Raw genomic sequence first — 15,271 nt, forward strand, 5'->3', positions numbered from 1 at the left:
TAACTGTTGGTCAAATAACCCAGGTCAAACAACCCAGTTTCTTCAACAAATAAAGTGCAAATAAAAAGGCTGGAGTAATGAAAGATCTACTGAGATTTTTTAACTATAGCAACCAACTGCAATATGTGGCCATATTTGGATCCTGATGCAAACAAATACTTAAAAACTGGAAACTTTAACACTGAATATTCAGTATCATTACGGAATTTTACTTAGGTGTAATAATGCTATTGTGAGTACGTATTTGAAAGTTCTAATCTTATAGAGATGCAAAATGAAGTTTTTAAAAATGTAAAAAACTGTAATTTTTATAATAAACAACTAAAATAATAAAAGAACTGGCCCTATCACCTAAGACAGTAAGAGATGTAAGAAATTTATCTAAACCATTCAGAATATTTTATTGGACTATTCTTACTAGTTAGGATGAAATCTCAGGTTGACATCCAATTAAATGCCATGAAAGCCTTGCGTAAAAATACCTATTCAAAAAAAATGCAAAATGGGGCACCTGGGTGGCTCAGTTGGATAAGCATCCAACTTCGGCTCAGGTCATGATCTCATGTTTCATGAGTTCAAGCCCTGCATCAGGCTCTCTGATGTCTATGCAGAGCCTGCTTCAGAGCCTCAGTCTCCAACTCTGCCCCACTTGCACTCTCTCTACCCCCGCCAAAATAAATAGAGGTTTAAAAAAAACCCAAAACAAAGTTTTCTGTGCATTAATAGGATTTAGACAGAAAAACCGTAACAGTAATAAAAATCTCTCCTTTGGATCATTTTGTATAAATAAATATAAGAATTCAGGAACTGAAACATAAACATCTAAATTGACATTTTATGAAATAATTTTTTTTTTAAATCATACAGGGGGTGGGGTGCCTGGGTAGCTCAGTCAGTTAAGCATCCGACTTCAGCTCAGGTCATGATCTCACGGTTTGTGGGTTCGAGCCCCACATCGGGCTCTGTGCTGACAGCTTGCTCAGAGCCTGGAGCCTGCTTTGGATTCTGTTTCCTCTCTCTGTCCCTTCCCTGCTGGCGCCCTGTCTCTATCTGTCTCTCAAAAATAAATAAATGTTAAAAAAAATTTTTTTTAATCACACAGGGGTGCCTGGGTGGCTCAGTTGGTTAAGCATCTGAGTCCTGATTTCAGCTCAGGTCATGATCTCACGGTTTGTGAGACTCAGCCCCGCATGGGGCTCTGCACTGACAGTGCGGAGCCTGCTTGGGATTCTCTTTCTCTTTCTGCCCCTCCCCCGCAAAATAAAAAAATAAATGAACATTTAAAAAAATAAACATTTTTAAAAGTAAATACAGAAAAAAGAAAAATTAAAAAACCATACAAACACATGCACACACACACAAATAAACCCATTTAAAGTTGGATAAAATTTTAAAACCTAAGTATTTTACAAGTGAAAGTATAGGAAAAAATCTGACCTTACTAAAGGTGAAGTAAAATATCAAAATCTGGAAATTTTTAAACTAAAATTCATTATGATTACATAAAGAAATCTAATAATAAACTAAAGACCTTTATAATGTCTGTACTTTGAACATAATACCTAAAATTTACTTTGTCTTACTTCACACCAAAAATAAAAATGTTTAGCACCACATCCTTGCACAGGTAAAAATGCGATTCTCAAACTCTACGTTCCTAGGGTAGTAAGAAATGGCACTCTTTAAAAATATGTGTATTGGGAGATAATGAAACTATTATTTCAGGCTTTTTAAAAATAGCAGTTTTTAAAATATGTGATTTGTCCATCTAAATCCAGGCAATAATAAGTTGTACAAAACAGGGATTTTACAGATTTCATACAACTCATATTTTTAGCTGATGAGACAGCCCAAGGGCTACAATGTTCCAAGCACAAAGAAAATCACTAGGACTTTAAAAAGGCCACAGAGCAAACTTGCCCTACCTGGCTTAGGAGCCATGGGCATTTTAACTGGATGTGATGGCTCACCAGAGCCCAACTTCTCCTCTATATCTTGCGACTGAATGAATTCATTAGATTCTCCTTTCTTTGGGCTTTTTCCTTTCTTCTTTTCTTCACTGTCAAAGCTCTCTGTGAGGTCACCGCTGAGCGTTTTAAGGTCACACTGTATATCCAATTTATTTATTAATCCAAAGTCACCAGCAACGGTGTCCTCCATGGTGGGCTCCATAGGATCATCTACAAATCAGAAAAAATCAAAGTCTATCAGCCATGCCATCTGACGCAATTAAGATACACGTAGTAAAAACAAAATGCCCCTTTTTTCTGATGTGGTAGAGACTACGGTGTGTGCATCAGGTCCATTCTCCCACCTTCCAAAGTAACAGGGCTGTAGTTAAGACTGTGGCACCCAAGCAAGGGAATGCACCCCAGTCCGTCTGCAAGTTGTGACCAAGTTCCCACCAGTGGAACAGAACCAAAACTGATAGGTTCAACTTGGCCTCACTTGTTTCTAAAGGTAATTTGTAACCCTGAACTTCCACCACCCCCCCCCCCCCCCACTGACTGGATTAGTAAAAACCAGCGTGAGCTTGGAAACTACATGTTGAAGGGAGTCCCAGAATGGCTGGGGGCGCAGAGCAGACTGTAGGCTAATGTGAAACACCCACAATGGGCTGTCACACGAGGAAACAAACAGACTTCTAGCATTTGTTAGTCATCGCATGCTGGTGTCTTCTTCTTATAGCTATTTACCCTTCTACTCTAATGAGTACATCACTCCTATAAGTTACAAACACAAATAATTTAGAAGTCTGTAACAAGTCAAATAAAGAGCCAAATGTAAAAGCTATGTATAAAGACAGGCAATCATCAATTTATAAATGGAAGGCACTTCAAGGCTTATCTGAATATTAATTTTTGAAACTCAGAACATGATTTTCAGCCACTGAAATAACTTTTTGACCAACCAACAAAATGTATTTAGTTTTTAAGACTATGTACAGACAATACTAATCAAAGCTGTACCAAAGTTCTGATGTCCCCAATGCCCAATTGTCCCTGAACCTCTAGACCCTGTAAGCCTTCCAGGCTTTTTTGTTGCCCACAGCTCTGCCAAGTCTGCTCCATGATGTCCTGAGTTTTAATCCGTTAAGGACAGTGCCCAAGGGCGAAGAACTTCCCTGGCCTGCTGGCCACTGTATCGCCAGTGCTTAAAACAGGGACTGGCACATTGTTGGCACTGAAAACATACTTGGGGATGTATTAACAAGCTAAAAGTGTTAACAAGTTAAAAGTTAACAAGTTAAAAGTGAGGAAGGCTCCCAGGGTTGGACACTTCCTAGGGCAGATGTGAGAAAGAGCTCTAACAACAGCTGGCATTCCCAATTATGCTCATCGATTAGGCATGGCCTAGAGGAAAACTTTTAAAAAAGAAAAGACAAGATACTGAAACAACTGAAAAAGCAAGTATCTGTAAACCAAAGTTAATTTCTTTTAGGAAACGGACTCACAATTCAAAGTTTATCATACAAAAAAGAAAATTTCAAGCAATATAATGATTTACTGAAGGGCTTCCTCAAAGAAAACCTGGGCTTCACTCAGCATTCAAAGTGGTTGTGTAGTCTTGTGCAAGGGGTACCTAAGCATCTGTTTCTCAGACATTCTACCACTTTCTCTGTACTTCACAAGGTATTATAGGACCAAGTTGTCAAAGTACTGTGAAAGCTTAAGCTCTAATAAACTCTAGGAAATCACAAGAGCTGTAAAACTTTCCTACATTTTCCCTTTCCCCAACAGACATTCCTCATACCCTTGACCTTCAGGCCAATGGCAACAGTACCAGCAACACTAACAACAATCACCATCCTCAGATTAACAGTAGTGCCTGACTATGGCAAGAACCCCCATCCCTACTTCAGAAAGAGCCAGAAGGAAGAACCTTGGAAATCAACATCAATATAAAGAGTTTTTAGACCCAATCTCATCTTACCCTCATAATTTCCTTTGGAAATTTCCCCTTTGGCCAGAAATTTCAACATTTTTTTCAAAACCTTCTTGTGTGATTTTGATGGCTGAAACTGTAAAGGTCGGCACCTAGGAAAGCAAAACAAATATTTAAAAAGTGAACTCAAACCATGAAGAAATAAAATGAGTTCTGGACAGTATCTAGTACAGTGAGGCAAACTTCATGCCTGGGATTTCTGGGTAAAGACAGGGCTTGATGTAGCCTCTAGTCCCACCCAAAATCTCACTAAAAAACTACGTTAAGGAATTAGAAAAAAAAAAAAAAAGACAGGAATCACTGGGGAAAAAAAAAAGAGAAATGTTGGAAGCTGGATAGCACAGGTATAAGTAGTAACTGACTTCGTAGACCAAAGAATGTTAAATCCTAAGCCAAGAGTGTTGAAAAGCCAGAAAGACAACCAATTCTCTCTACATTACCCCTAAAAATTTTAGAGACCGGTGATACCTGATACCTCAGGAGATAAGTGTGAAGGCAGGTCTAAAAATAGAAAATCTCTTGAAAGTCTGTTTTGGAAGCAGTTAGATGTCTGATGCCCTCCCCACTCCTCCCCACACAACTCCTTACACAACCCAGAAGAAAGTTGCAAACTTAGAAAAGAGTAAAAAAACAAAACAAAACAAAACAAAAAAAAACAGGGCCTCCTAAATGAGGATACAAGCACAGTGGAAAGCAATGGAACTGGACTAGAAAAAAGTCTAAAGTCTACATCCTGAATGTTGAGACTTCCAAGCCACTTCCCCAACCCAGCCACAAAAACTGGCACTTTCTCTCCAGAATGTGATCAGACCCCAAGATACTGTCCTCAGGCACTCTCCACTATAAAGTGAGAATCACCAGATACTTGGAGAGAAACTCTACAAAGACACGTTGCCAAAAACACTGGAGAAGGTAACTAGGAAGACACAGAGTACAGAGGAAGGAGAGAGCCCCCAAAATAAAAACATCCTCAGAACACTCTCTTATTTCTCTTTAGCTATTACAGCCACACAACAATGGGAGGTTACAAAACAATAGAGAGTGTCCAAAAAGAAAAATCTCCCAGAAGAAAAAGCATAACAGAAAAAGTTAAAATTTAAACAAGACTTGGAAAATAAAGTTGAGGAAATCTTCCAAAAGATACAGCAAAAGGGATGGAAAACTGAAGAGAAAAAAAATTAGAGGATCGCTCTAATTTTTAATTATTTTGAAATTAATGTTTAAGTTCAATAACTGAATAAAAACATCATCAGCAGTTATAATGGAATAGAAGAAAGAAAATGGAGGGAAGAAGACCAACAAAATAAAGAAAATGTCCGTGAAGTGAAGAATAATGGTGGAAGGAGGTCCCAGGTAAGAAGGGCCACATAAGTCCATGTGTAATGGATGCAAACAGACACTGCCAAACAGAAAACATCAGAACACTGGGAACAAAAAATCCTTCCCCAAAGAAAGAACATTCTCCACAAAGGAACAGGAATCAGAAGACTACCTGACTTAACAGCAGTAAGACAATGGAGCAAAGCCTTCAAAATTTTAAGGAAAATTATTTCCCATCTACACTTTTTTTTTTTTTTTTAACATTTATTTATTTTTGAGACAGAGAGAGACAGAGCATGAACGGGGGAGGGTCAGAGAGAGGGAGACACAGAATCCGAAACAGGCTCCAGGCTCTGAGCTGTCAGCACAGAGCCCGACGCGGGGCTCGAACTCACGCAGTGCGAGATCATGACCTGAGGTGAAGTCGGCCGCTTAACCGACTGAGCCACCAAGGCGCCCCTCCCATCTACACTTCCATATCCCAGCCAAACTATAAGTTCGAGTAGAGAATTAAAACATTTTCAAATGTACAATGTCTAAAAAGTACTTCTCGGGCACTCTTCCTCAGAAAGCTATTAAATGTGCTTCACGAAAATGAGGAAATAATCCAAGAAAGAGAGGTCAGGAGATAGGAGACACAGGATCCAAAAAGAAATCCAAAGAGAATCCCCACGATGGCAGTAAAAAGAGATCCCAGGGTGACAGTGATGCAGGAGTTGTAGAGACAACCTGTCCAGATCAGAGTACGTCAGAAGACAACACAGAGATATTCATCAAGAAGATAAAAGCAACAGAGTACCTGAAGCATCTGAAAGTACCAAGACGACATTTACACTACTACGGAAGCATTTCTAAATCAACTGGTGATGGGTACGTAAAAGGCTATGTAAACACAGAAGACAATTATCAATTCCATGGAAAGCAAAAACTCGTACAGGAAGGAAAAATCATAGCACACTACATGACTCAACTGTAAAGCGTATTTATAGGTCATAACAAAGGGATTACACCTATTTAAAATTACACTACTTCTAAGCTGGGAAGTTGACAATGAGGACAAAAAGGAGCTTGAATGTGACAAGGGAACAGGGAAGAAATAAAGTTAAGTCCTTATCTTTCAGAGACAGAAACCCAGAGATAGTGAGAAAAAATAAAGTTGAATCCTTATTTCTGAAAGAGAGAAACACAGAGATAATGAGAAAAACCCAAAGATAAGGATATATAGTTATATAAGCATCTCAAGTAAAAGGTAGAAAGAAGATAAAACAAAAGAATCTTAAAAAATTTGAGTGTGCCCTGTATTGGGAAAGAGGAAACAAGGCTCAGGGGACTGCAATTCTGCAAAATACGTTTTATGAAATGTTTGATTTTTTAATTATTAGCATATAATTTTACATAAAAATAAAAACTAAAAAAAAAAAAAAAATCATCGTCAAGGAAGCTCATCCTCATTTAAACTCACATACTGGGCAGCCCCTGACCTCTCTCTAACAAGAAGCTATGCCATAGGTTATAATCACCTTGCCTTTACATTAGGTCTTATTATAACTATTGTAGTCAACAAAGTAAAAAAAAAAAAAAAAAAAAACCCAGAAGAGTAAATATACAAAATGACTCCATAGTGTCATCATATATAACGAAGTTGTGTAGAGGATAACAATTCAGGAAATGTTTGATTTCATGCTCTGTTTTGCAATGTTAATTGAGTCCCTTTTCATAAAAGCAATCAATGTACCTGGAACAGTGCTTGGCACTGAGAGGCACCCAATAAATTATAGAAGGTTTGTCTTTTTTCTTTAACCCACTGAAATTGACATTTTCTGATTAGAGAGTCTCAGGGTTCAAGCTGATCAGCTCCAGACTTAATTTAAACAGAATCCTGGCCATAATCCAATAATAAATTGCTATTTGAAGGAAAAGGACTTCTGCCTTTGACGATGTCACTGCTTTATAACCACTAAAACTGAAAGAGGACAGCACAATTCTGTCATTTTATTCTTTGTGTAAGTGAGACGGTGTCACCAAACCAGACAGCCACCTCTTCTCTTTATTGCCCAGTCCTATGATCAGTTAGATAAGAGAATGGATTCTTAACCAGGAATCGGTGGAACTTCGGGAGTCTATGGTCATCCTAAAATTAATATGCAAAATGTTACGTATTCTTGCCTCCAGGCCCCTCTCCCTTTTGTTCTGTTGCAGAGAGGATCTATAACTTTTCATCAGATTGTCAAAACAGTCTTCAACCCCAAAACAAATTAAGAGATGGGACAGAAGTGTGAAGACCAGCCAAAACATGATGGATACAACTACATTTGCTTTTTTTATCTAGAGAATATATTTACATTGAAACTGTACTCAAATGCTTAACAACGATAACATGCTTTCTCTTTTTTCTACCAGAAGAAGAGGAAGGCAAGGAGGACAACAAGGGAGAAGAGGAGGACCTTTAGAACCTAAAAAGGTTAAATCCTTCCATGTTATGCTGGGGTTTGCTGGTTAAGCAAACACTCTGTAGGAAAACAGACTTTCTAGCTTAAGTTTTACAATGAAGAAAACAACTCTGAATACATGTGGCAGATTAAATGTCAGCCCCCGCCCCTTTCTACAGATCCTATAGTACTGTATGAATATGAGCACGACGTCTAGTATTACACTAGAATGTGGAAAGCCCTAAGCTAAATTTTATAAAGAATTTGATACCTAAAAGTAATCAGAGTATTTGCTGGTATTTTCATAATATGTCATAGAATCATTGACTAGACTACTAAATAGTACACTTTTTTATATCATACTTACACCCAAACCATGAATTATTAATAGCTACTGATGACGTATAAATGTAGCATTGGTATGTAAAAAAGATACAATTCATTTGCTTTTCTTTATAAAGGATGTCTACCTACGACAAAAGTTAACATGTAAAAAAAAGCAAGGTGCCACTAAAAAAATTATACAAGACAGATCCTCTTTCTTACCTTATCGTGTACTGGGGACAACATGTTTGATTCATGACAGGCTTGTACACATATTTTCCACTTCTAAAATTGAAAAATGTTTTGTTAATGTCTCATACGTTTCTCACATGTACCAAAGCAGACTAGTACAGGGGCACAAAATTAATTACGGTAAAAATCTGATCGATAACATAAAAACATATAGATGTAGTTACTCCTCAGAACTAAGCAATCTTGCAACACTGGCACAGCAAGGACAGAGCCCAGCCTTTCCTTTCCTAAACCTTTACGTACATACTCCAAGCCTCTTCACCTCAGTTACCCTCTTAGCATCACCTGCCATCCTTCCAGGCCTCAACCCACCACCAATCCTCAATACCACAAAGGCAATCACAGAAAACTGCTCAGGATGTGGGGACCCTGACGTGTCATAGCCTAGGATATCCACACTTGAGGGTTCCATGTGCACTAGGGCCACGAAGCCCAAAATTAACCCAATCCTTTCAAGGCCTTCTGGATCTTGGTTAATGGCAGAGCCATGACTTTATGGACTGAATTCTGTCCCCTCAAAATTCATATTTTGAAGCCCTACCCCCACTACCTCAGAATGGGACTATATTTGGAGAGAAGGCCTTTAAAGAGGTGATTAAGTTAAAATGACAGTTAACATAAGCCCTAATCCAATCTGAATGGTGTGCATATCAGAAAAAGAAACTGGGCATACAAAGAGACACCAGGCACCAGGGACATACATGCAAATAGAAAGGACCCCATGAGGCCACAGCAAGAAGGCGGCAACGTACAAGCCAAGGAAGGGTCTCCAGAAAAGAAATAAAGCTGAAGACACCTGGGTTTTGGAAATTTCAGCCTCCAGTACTGTGAGAATACAGATTCCTGTTGTTTAAGACACCCAGTCAGTGGTATTTTGTTACAGCCATCCAAGCAAACACACATGAGTTCGGTTCCTGACCCAGAAGCCTGGGAGTCATCTCAAATTCCTCCCTTTAAGGCACCTCTATATCCCGTCAGTAAGCTTTCTACTTCTAAACCGTACCTTGTTTCCATCCTCTTTTACCTATCTTCTAACCTATAGCCACTGATGATGACGGCATCGTTGTGAGAGGACGATTTCCTATCTGGACCGTACAGTGACCTTTAGAACCGGTCTTTCTGCCTTCAGAATCACCCCCTCAAATACCTCTCTACGATCTGAATGGTCATTTCCAAAGCACAAATTCCATCACACTTCTGACATAAAAGCTTTCAATGGCTCCCCTTCCACCTTAAAAAAAAAGTTCTTCATCATGGCATACAAAATCCTTCAACATCTGACCCAGATCTTCTTTTTGGGTCTCATGATTAACTTTAAAGAAAGCTATGAAGTTTCATTTGTTGCACTCAATCCCATATCTTTTGGGTAGTATTGGCACAAGGCCCTTACCATTGCTTATATTTACATAAAAAAACTTTATATACTCTAAAATTATCTATATAAAAATAATTACCAAAAAATCTTAGCCATCAAAGGCAATGTGTAAACCTTAATGGAATCCTGATTCAAATAAACCAACTATTAAAAAGGGGCATTTTTGAGACTAGTAGAAACCTAATCAAAACTAAGTAACAGATGACATCAAGGAATTATTAATTTTGTAAAGTATGGTAACGGTATTATAAATACATTAAAAAGGAAACAAGAATCCTCTCTTAGAAACGTATCTATTATAGGTGTATTGACAGGATACCTAAATTGCTTTAAATTATTTTGTGGAGGAGGAGGGAGCATCTCAGCTGGTTCAAGCTGCTGTAACAATATACCACAGAGGGAGTTGCTTATAAACACAACAACGTATTCCTCATAGTTCTGGAGGTTGGGAAGTCCAAGATCAAGGGTGTTGGCATATTTAATGTCTGATGAAGACAAGCTTCCCGGTTCATATATTTGTTGTAACCTCACATGGCAGAAGGGGCAAGAAAGGGAACTCTCTGGGGTCTCTTTTACAAGGGCACAAATCCCATTCGTGAGGGTCCCACCCTCTGACCTAATCACCTCCCAAAGGCCCACTTCCCAATACCATCATATCGGGGGTTAGGATTGAAAAGATGTACTTGGGGGTTGTGAGGGATGACACACGAACATTCACACCACCACAGGGAGCAAGGAGATTTGACGAAACAAGACTGGCAAAACAAACCTTAACGACTGCCAAAGCCTGCTGATAGCTACATCAAGTTCATTAGAACATACTCTCTACATTTATGTAGGCTTGAAGTTCTCCTAATGAACATCTTTCTTTAATGTTTGTTTATTTTGGAGAGAAAGAGAGCACGTGCACCAGGGGGAGGGGCAGAAAGAGGGAGAGAGAGAATTCCAAGGAGGCTCCTCGCTGACTGTGCAAAGCCCGACACAGGACTCAATCCCACAACTGCAAGATCATGACCTGAGCCAAAATCAAGAGTCGGATGCTTAACGGACTGAGCTACCCAGGTGCTCCTAATAAATGCCTTTAAAAGAAGAGACAGCAGAATCACCACATAAAGAAATATAATTTAAAAACATCTTGGGGCACCTGGGTGGCTCAGTCGGTTAAGTGTCTGACTTCGGCTCGGGTCATGATCTCACGGCTCGTGAGTTGGAGCCCCACATCGGGCCCTGTGCTGACAGCTCAGAGCCCAGAGCCCGCTTTGGATTCTGTGTCTCCCTCGCTCTCTGCCCCTCCCCCACTCACACTCTGCTTTCCCTCTCTCTCTCAAAAACGAATAAACATTTAAAAAAAAAAGTCTTAAATCTTTTTCCAACAACAGGAAAACATTTCACAGGCGAACAACATTTTCTAGTTATAAGAAGAACCGGAGTAATAAGAGAAGCATTTTTGTATGAAGGACCTTTACCTCCGCCATCCTCGGTCTATGAGATCCTGATAATCCTGTACCGTCATGGAGTGTGCCCACATGCCTGAAAAAGTAAGTGCCATGTACCAAGTTAATCTTAGCAGGTTGAACTTTTTTTTTTTAATTCAAAGCGTTTTCTAAATGTGAATATTGAAGCAAAAAAAAAAAAAATCTAGCTCACACTGGAAAAATGAAAGTTTGCACATACTTCACACCATGTGACATAATACACAACAAATGAAAAAAAATTATTTACCTTAATCTTAAAAATAAATGTAATCACTTTGATTTGTTTGAATTCCGAATTACTCTATAGTCTCTTTGACACCGTAAATTTAAGGTCCTCCCTGAGATCAGATTACACAACACCTTTAACCATAATAATATCCCCGATAATTTATTAAGCTGGTCCCCTCCGAAGAATTGGAAAGCAAATGTTTTCTTATGCATTTAATTCTCATTATGTTTTTAGCATAGTCTTGGATGTTGAAAATAGAACAAAAGTATACAGCAGTATTCCTTTTAAGTATAAAAACTGAAAGCAATCGAAATGCCCAGGAACAAAAAAGTGATTACAGAGGACATTATCAGTATGATGGAATAATTCATGATGCAACCATGAAAAAACATTAAAAGGTATATCTGAATTAATGTTAATAGAAAAATAAATGTTTCTCTCGTAAACAGCAAACTGCATCAGAAGTATGTAAAGACAGGGGTGCCTGGGTGGCTCAGCTGGTTGAACGTCCGACTTTGGCTCAGGTCACGATCTCACAATTCGTGGGTTTGAGCCCCACATCGGGCTCTGTGCTGACAGCCTGGAGCCTGCTTCAGAATCTGTGTTGCCCCCCCCCCACCCCCCACCATTCCTCCCCTGCTTGCACTCTGTCTCTGTCGCTCTCAAAAATAAATAAATATTAAAAAAATATTTTAAAAAGAAGTATGCAAAGACAGAGGTACGCTTGATAGCACAGGTTGTATTAAGAAACAGAAATGTCCAGAAGCCTTGCAGGTGCTCATTAACACTGAATTACTTTATGAGCCTCAATTTCATCATCTATAAAAATAGGAATAATAAAACCTACTTAATAGGTGCTATGCCCTATAGTAAAGATTATCATCAGAACTAAAATAAATACGATGGAAATTTACAGTTGTCTCTTTAGGTGAAAAGGCTGAAAACTGATTTCTTCCACAGAACTTTAAACAAAGGACATCTATATTAATCAACTTCCTCTTATTAAAGTTACTGGGAAAATAATGAAGAATCTATGAATATGTTAATTTTAAACACACAATGTAAAGTGCTTATTACACACATACTATAGTCAGAATACCAAATTCTGAAAAAGATGAGGAGGAAATCTCTAATACCCGAAAGCAATCACTGCCACCATTTGGTGTGTTTCCCCCTGGGTTTTCATCCTCCCAGAGATCCTGTCACACATGTCATTTGCATCCTGTTTTTCTCCGTCTAACCCTACGTTCTAAACATTTTTCTGCTTAGCTCTTCATAACCATCACTCCAAATGATTGCATTATATTACATTCTACTTCCTCTTACCCACAAACATCTAATGAACCATTTCAACTAATGAGTAAACGGACACACCATAATCGTCCACATCATTGCCCTGCTGTAGGACATTTATACATATTTTTAACGGAAACTACCTAAACGTGTATCTTCATAGCTTTCCCATTTCCCACCATGATGCACTATTTCTTAAAATAAAAGATTCTATGCTTGCCAATGCACGACACAGCAGGTAATATAAACATACTGTTTTTGTTTACAAACAAATCTTCCGGAAGAAACCTGAACCATGATGGGGGAAAAAGAAAAAACAAAACAAAACTGTGAGCTGGCTTTGTTGTTCTGGGGGTGGGTGGAGGAACGATAAGGCATATGAACAAGCACCTGGTAAAATTTTCAAACGCATTAACACAAACAGGCTCCCTTGCCAGCAGCGTCTACGGTCCGTCACCGGCGTCTCCAGACGCATTTTATCGAGATGCCCCCGCCCACGTATGCACACACGTCTCCCTGTACACAAACAGCCCACCCGACACGCCGCATTCTGCACTTAAAACCGGGGATGATCCCACAGCAGCATCAGCACTCAGAGGCCCGCCCCGGCGGGACTGACCACTCGGCAATGCTCCCCGGCATGGCTTGCTTGCTGTCACATATTTAACCCTGTCCTACTGGTGGATGACGAGCACCTGTTGCCACACTTCGGGCTGCGGCGAGACCATCATCATCCCGCACTTCCGACCACCTGTGTGAAGGATAAGCACCCAGATGCTTCCCTGATGAATCAGAGCGGAGATTCGTTTTTAATTGTGACAGCTACGGCCCTCCCCGGCGAGCAGCGTTCCGCAACACCCTCCTCGAGACAGGATCTGGCCGGGGGCTCCCGCCGCCGCGCGTCCCTAGGGGCCGAGAGCGCCGAGACCCCCCACCCCCGAGGCCGCCGGCCGGCCGGCCGCGGAAACCCGAGGCCGCGACGCCCTCCCCCACCCGCCGGCCCGCTCACCATTGGAGCGACTGCCCGACTCATTCTTGCAATAGCCGCAGCGGTAGGAGTCCTCGCCCTCGAAATACTCCACGATGCTGGGCGAAAGAGCTGCCCAGGAAGCCATGGCCCCGGCCCTCCAAGCGCGACGCCGCTCGGCCCAGCCCCGCCGCCGCCACCCCACAATGCAGCGCGCCGCTCGGGAGTCCCCGAGGCGCGCGCGAAGCTGCTCGGGCGCCCGCAGGCCAGGTTCCCCAGGAACCCCGCACGCTGACGCCGCCCGCGCCATCTTGACCGAGGGCAGCCGTCCGCTATTTCCGTTCCTTCTCCGACCTGGACCGCCATCTTCGGTGAGGGTGAGGAGGAGAGAGGAGCGCGAAGGGAACCAGTCGGGGAAGAAACGAGTGGGAGAGGGACGCGGGAATTGGGGCGCCGGGCCTGTGCGCTCCCGGGCCGGGGACTGGCGTGGGGCGCGGCGGGCGGTGCGGGGATTGGACGCCAGGCGGCCACGCCGGCCCCGTCCGTGGGGACACTCACCGCAGGACACCTTGCCCTCCTCGGAGTCGCAGTAGCCGCAGTGGTAGCCGGCCTTGAGCCCCTTGTACTCCACCACCGAGGCCATGGCCGCCTCCAGGGTCCGCCGAGGCCGGCCACGCCTCTCGGCGCCCCGGGGCCGACCTCGGCGGAGCGCGGGGGCCCGCGGCGGGGAGGAGTGGAGGACGAGGTCTGGCGGTTGCGTCCCAGCGCCCCGACCCGCGCCCCTAGCTCCTCCTCGGGGTCCCGGTCCGTGTTGGGGCCGGGGCCTCCGGAGATGTTAGCGAAAGTGGTAGTCGTGCCCCTCGAGCCCCGACTTAGGGCCGGATCTTTGCATAATTCCTCGCCAAGCATTCCTACAACCGCGCATCTTCAGCTCCGTTTTACAGATGGGGAAACTGAGGGCCGGAGGTTGTGACTCAGTCATTTCCTGCAGGTCTCAGTTTAAAAGTTAACCATCTCGGGCCGCCCTGACCACCATGTGGGTAGCCAACTCCAGCTTCCAAACCAGCACGTACTCACTTAAGTGCCAAAATAGAATAAGTATACTCGCAGGTGTTCTGTGAATAGCTGTCGTGGGTGAATTGAAGACAATGTTTTTAAAGCAAACAACTGCCAGAGCCCGTATGTGCCTTGTGCTGCTATCAGCCCATTGCCTATAACTTTTAAAGAGAAACTGACAAATCTAGATTTTTTTTTTAGATATTATTTTAAAAGTTTTTCTTAACTGTGCAGGGCAACCAAAACATTTATGTAGATTGAATTCAGCCCGTGGACTTCCAATTTGCAACCCCTATTTTAAGAGTCTGGGGCAAAGTATAAAAATGAGTACCTCCAACAAGCTAATTTTCCTTAATATTTATGTGCACAGATAATTTAAGCCTGTCTGTACAGTTTTCCTAGTCAACAATAAAACTGATTATCTTTTTGTAGTGTTTTGAAAAGTGAAATCGTGGGGCGCCTGGGTGTATCAGTAGGGCTTAAGCGTCCGACTTCCATTCAGGTCGTGATCTCCCGCTTCTTGACCTGTGAGCTGGACCCAGGTGATTGGAGGTGCCTCACCTGTTCTCCTCCTTGGTTCCCACTTGGCTTTTACACTTCCAGGGG

The 15,271-nt window shown here is 41.8% G+C and overlaps 1 protein-coding gene across 8 annotated transcripts in view; it reads right to left on the reverse strand.

Annotated features, from left to right (window-relative positions):
- ATE1 (arginyltransferase 1) overlaps positions 1–14,375 on the reverse strand; it is a 157,582-nt gene extending 143,207 nt beyond the window's left edge. For 5 of the 8 annotated variants that reach the window (XR_002082696.2, XM_019459639.2, XM_019459640.2 and 2 more), the window contains exons 1-5: positions 13,652–13,757; positions 11,112–11,175; positions 8,241–8,303; positions 3,934–4,037; positions 1,926–2,180 (exon numbers count right to left, since the gene is read on the reverse strand). Coding sequence is in view for 7 of the 8 variants with exons in the window: in XM_019459639.2 (XP_019315184.2) it covers positions 1,926–2,180; positions 3,934–4,037; positions 8,241–8,303; positions 11,112–11,175; positions 13,652–13,757 (592 nt within the window). In the remaining variant the exon portion in view is untranslated. Of the gene's footprint in view, positions 1–1,925; positions 2,181–3,933; positions 4,038–8,240; positions 8,304–11,111; positions 11,176–13,651; positions 13,758–14,167 lie in introns of those variants that run through there. The other 3 variants (XM_019459643.2, XM_019459644.2, XM_019459641.2) reach the window with 1 other exon arrangement.
- Positions 14,376–15,271: the final 896 nt, after the last annotated feature.

The sequence above is a fragment of the Panthera pardus genome, unplaced genomic scaffold (assembly GCF_024362965.1).
Source record: "Panthera pardus isolate Hobbes unplaced genomic scaffold, ASM2436296v1 HiC_scaffold_22, whole genome shotgun sequence".
Taxonomy (NCBI): domain Eukaryota; kingdom Metazoa; phylum Chordata; class Mammalia; order Carnivora; family Felidae; genus Panthera; species Panthera pardus.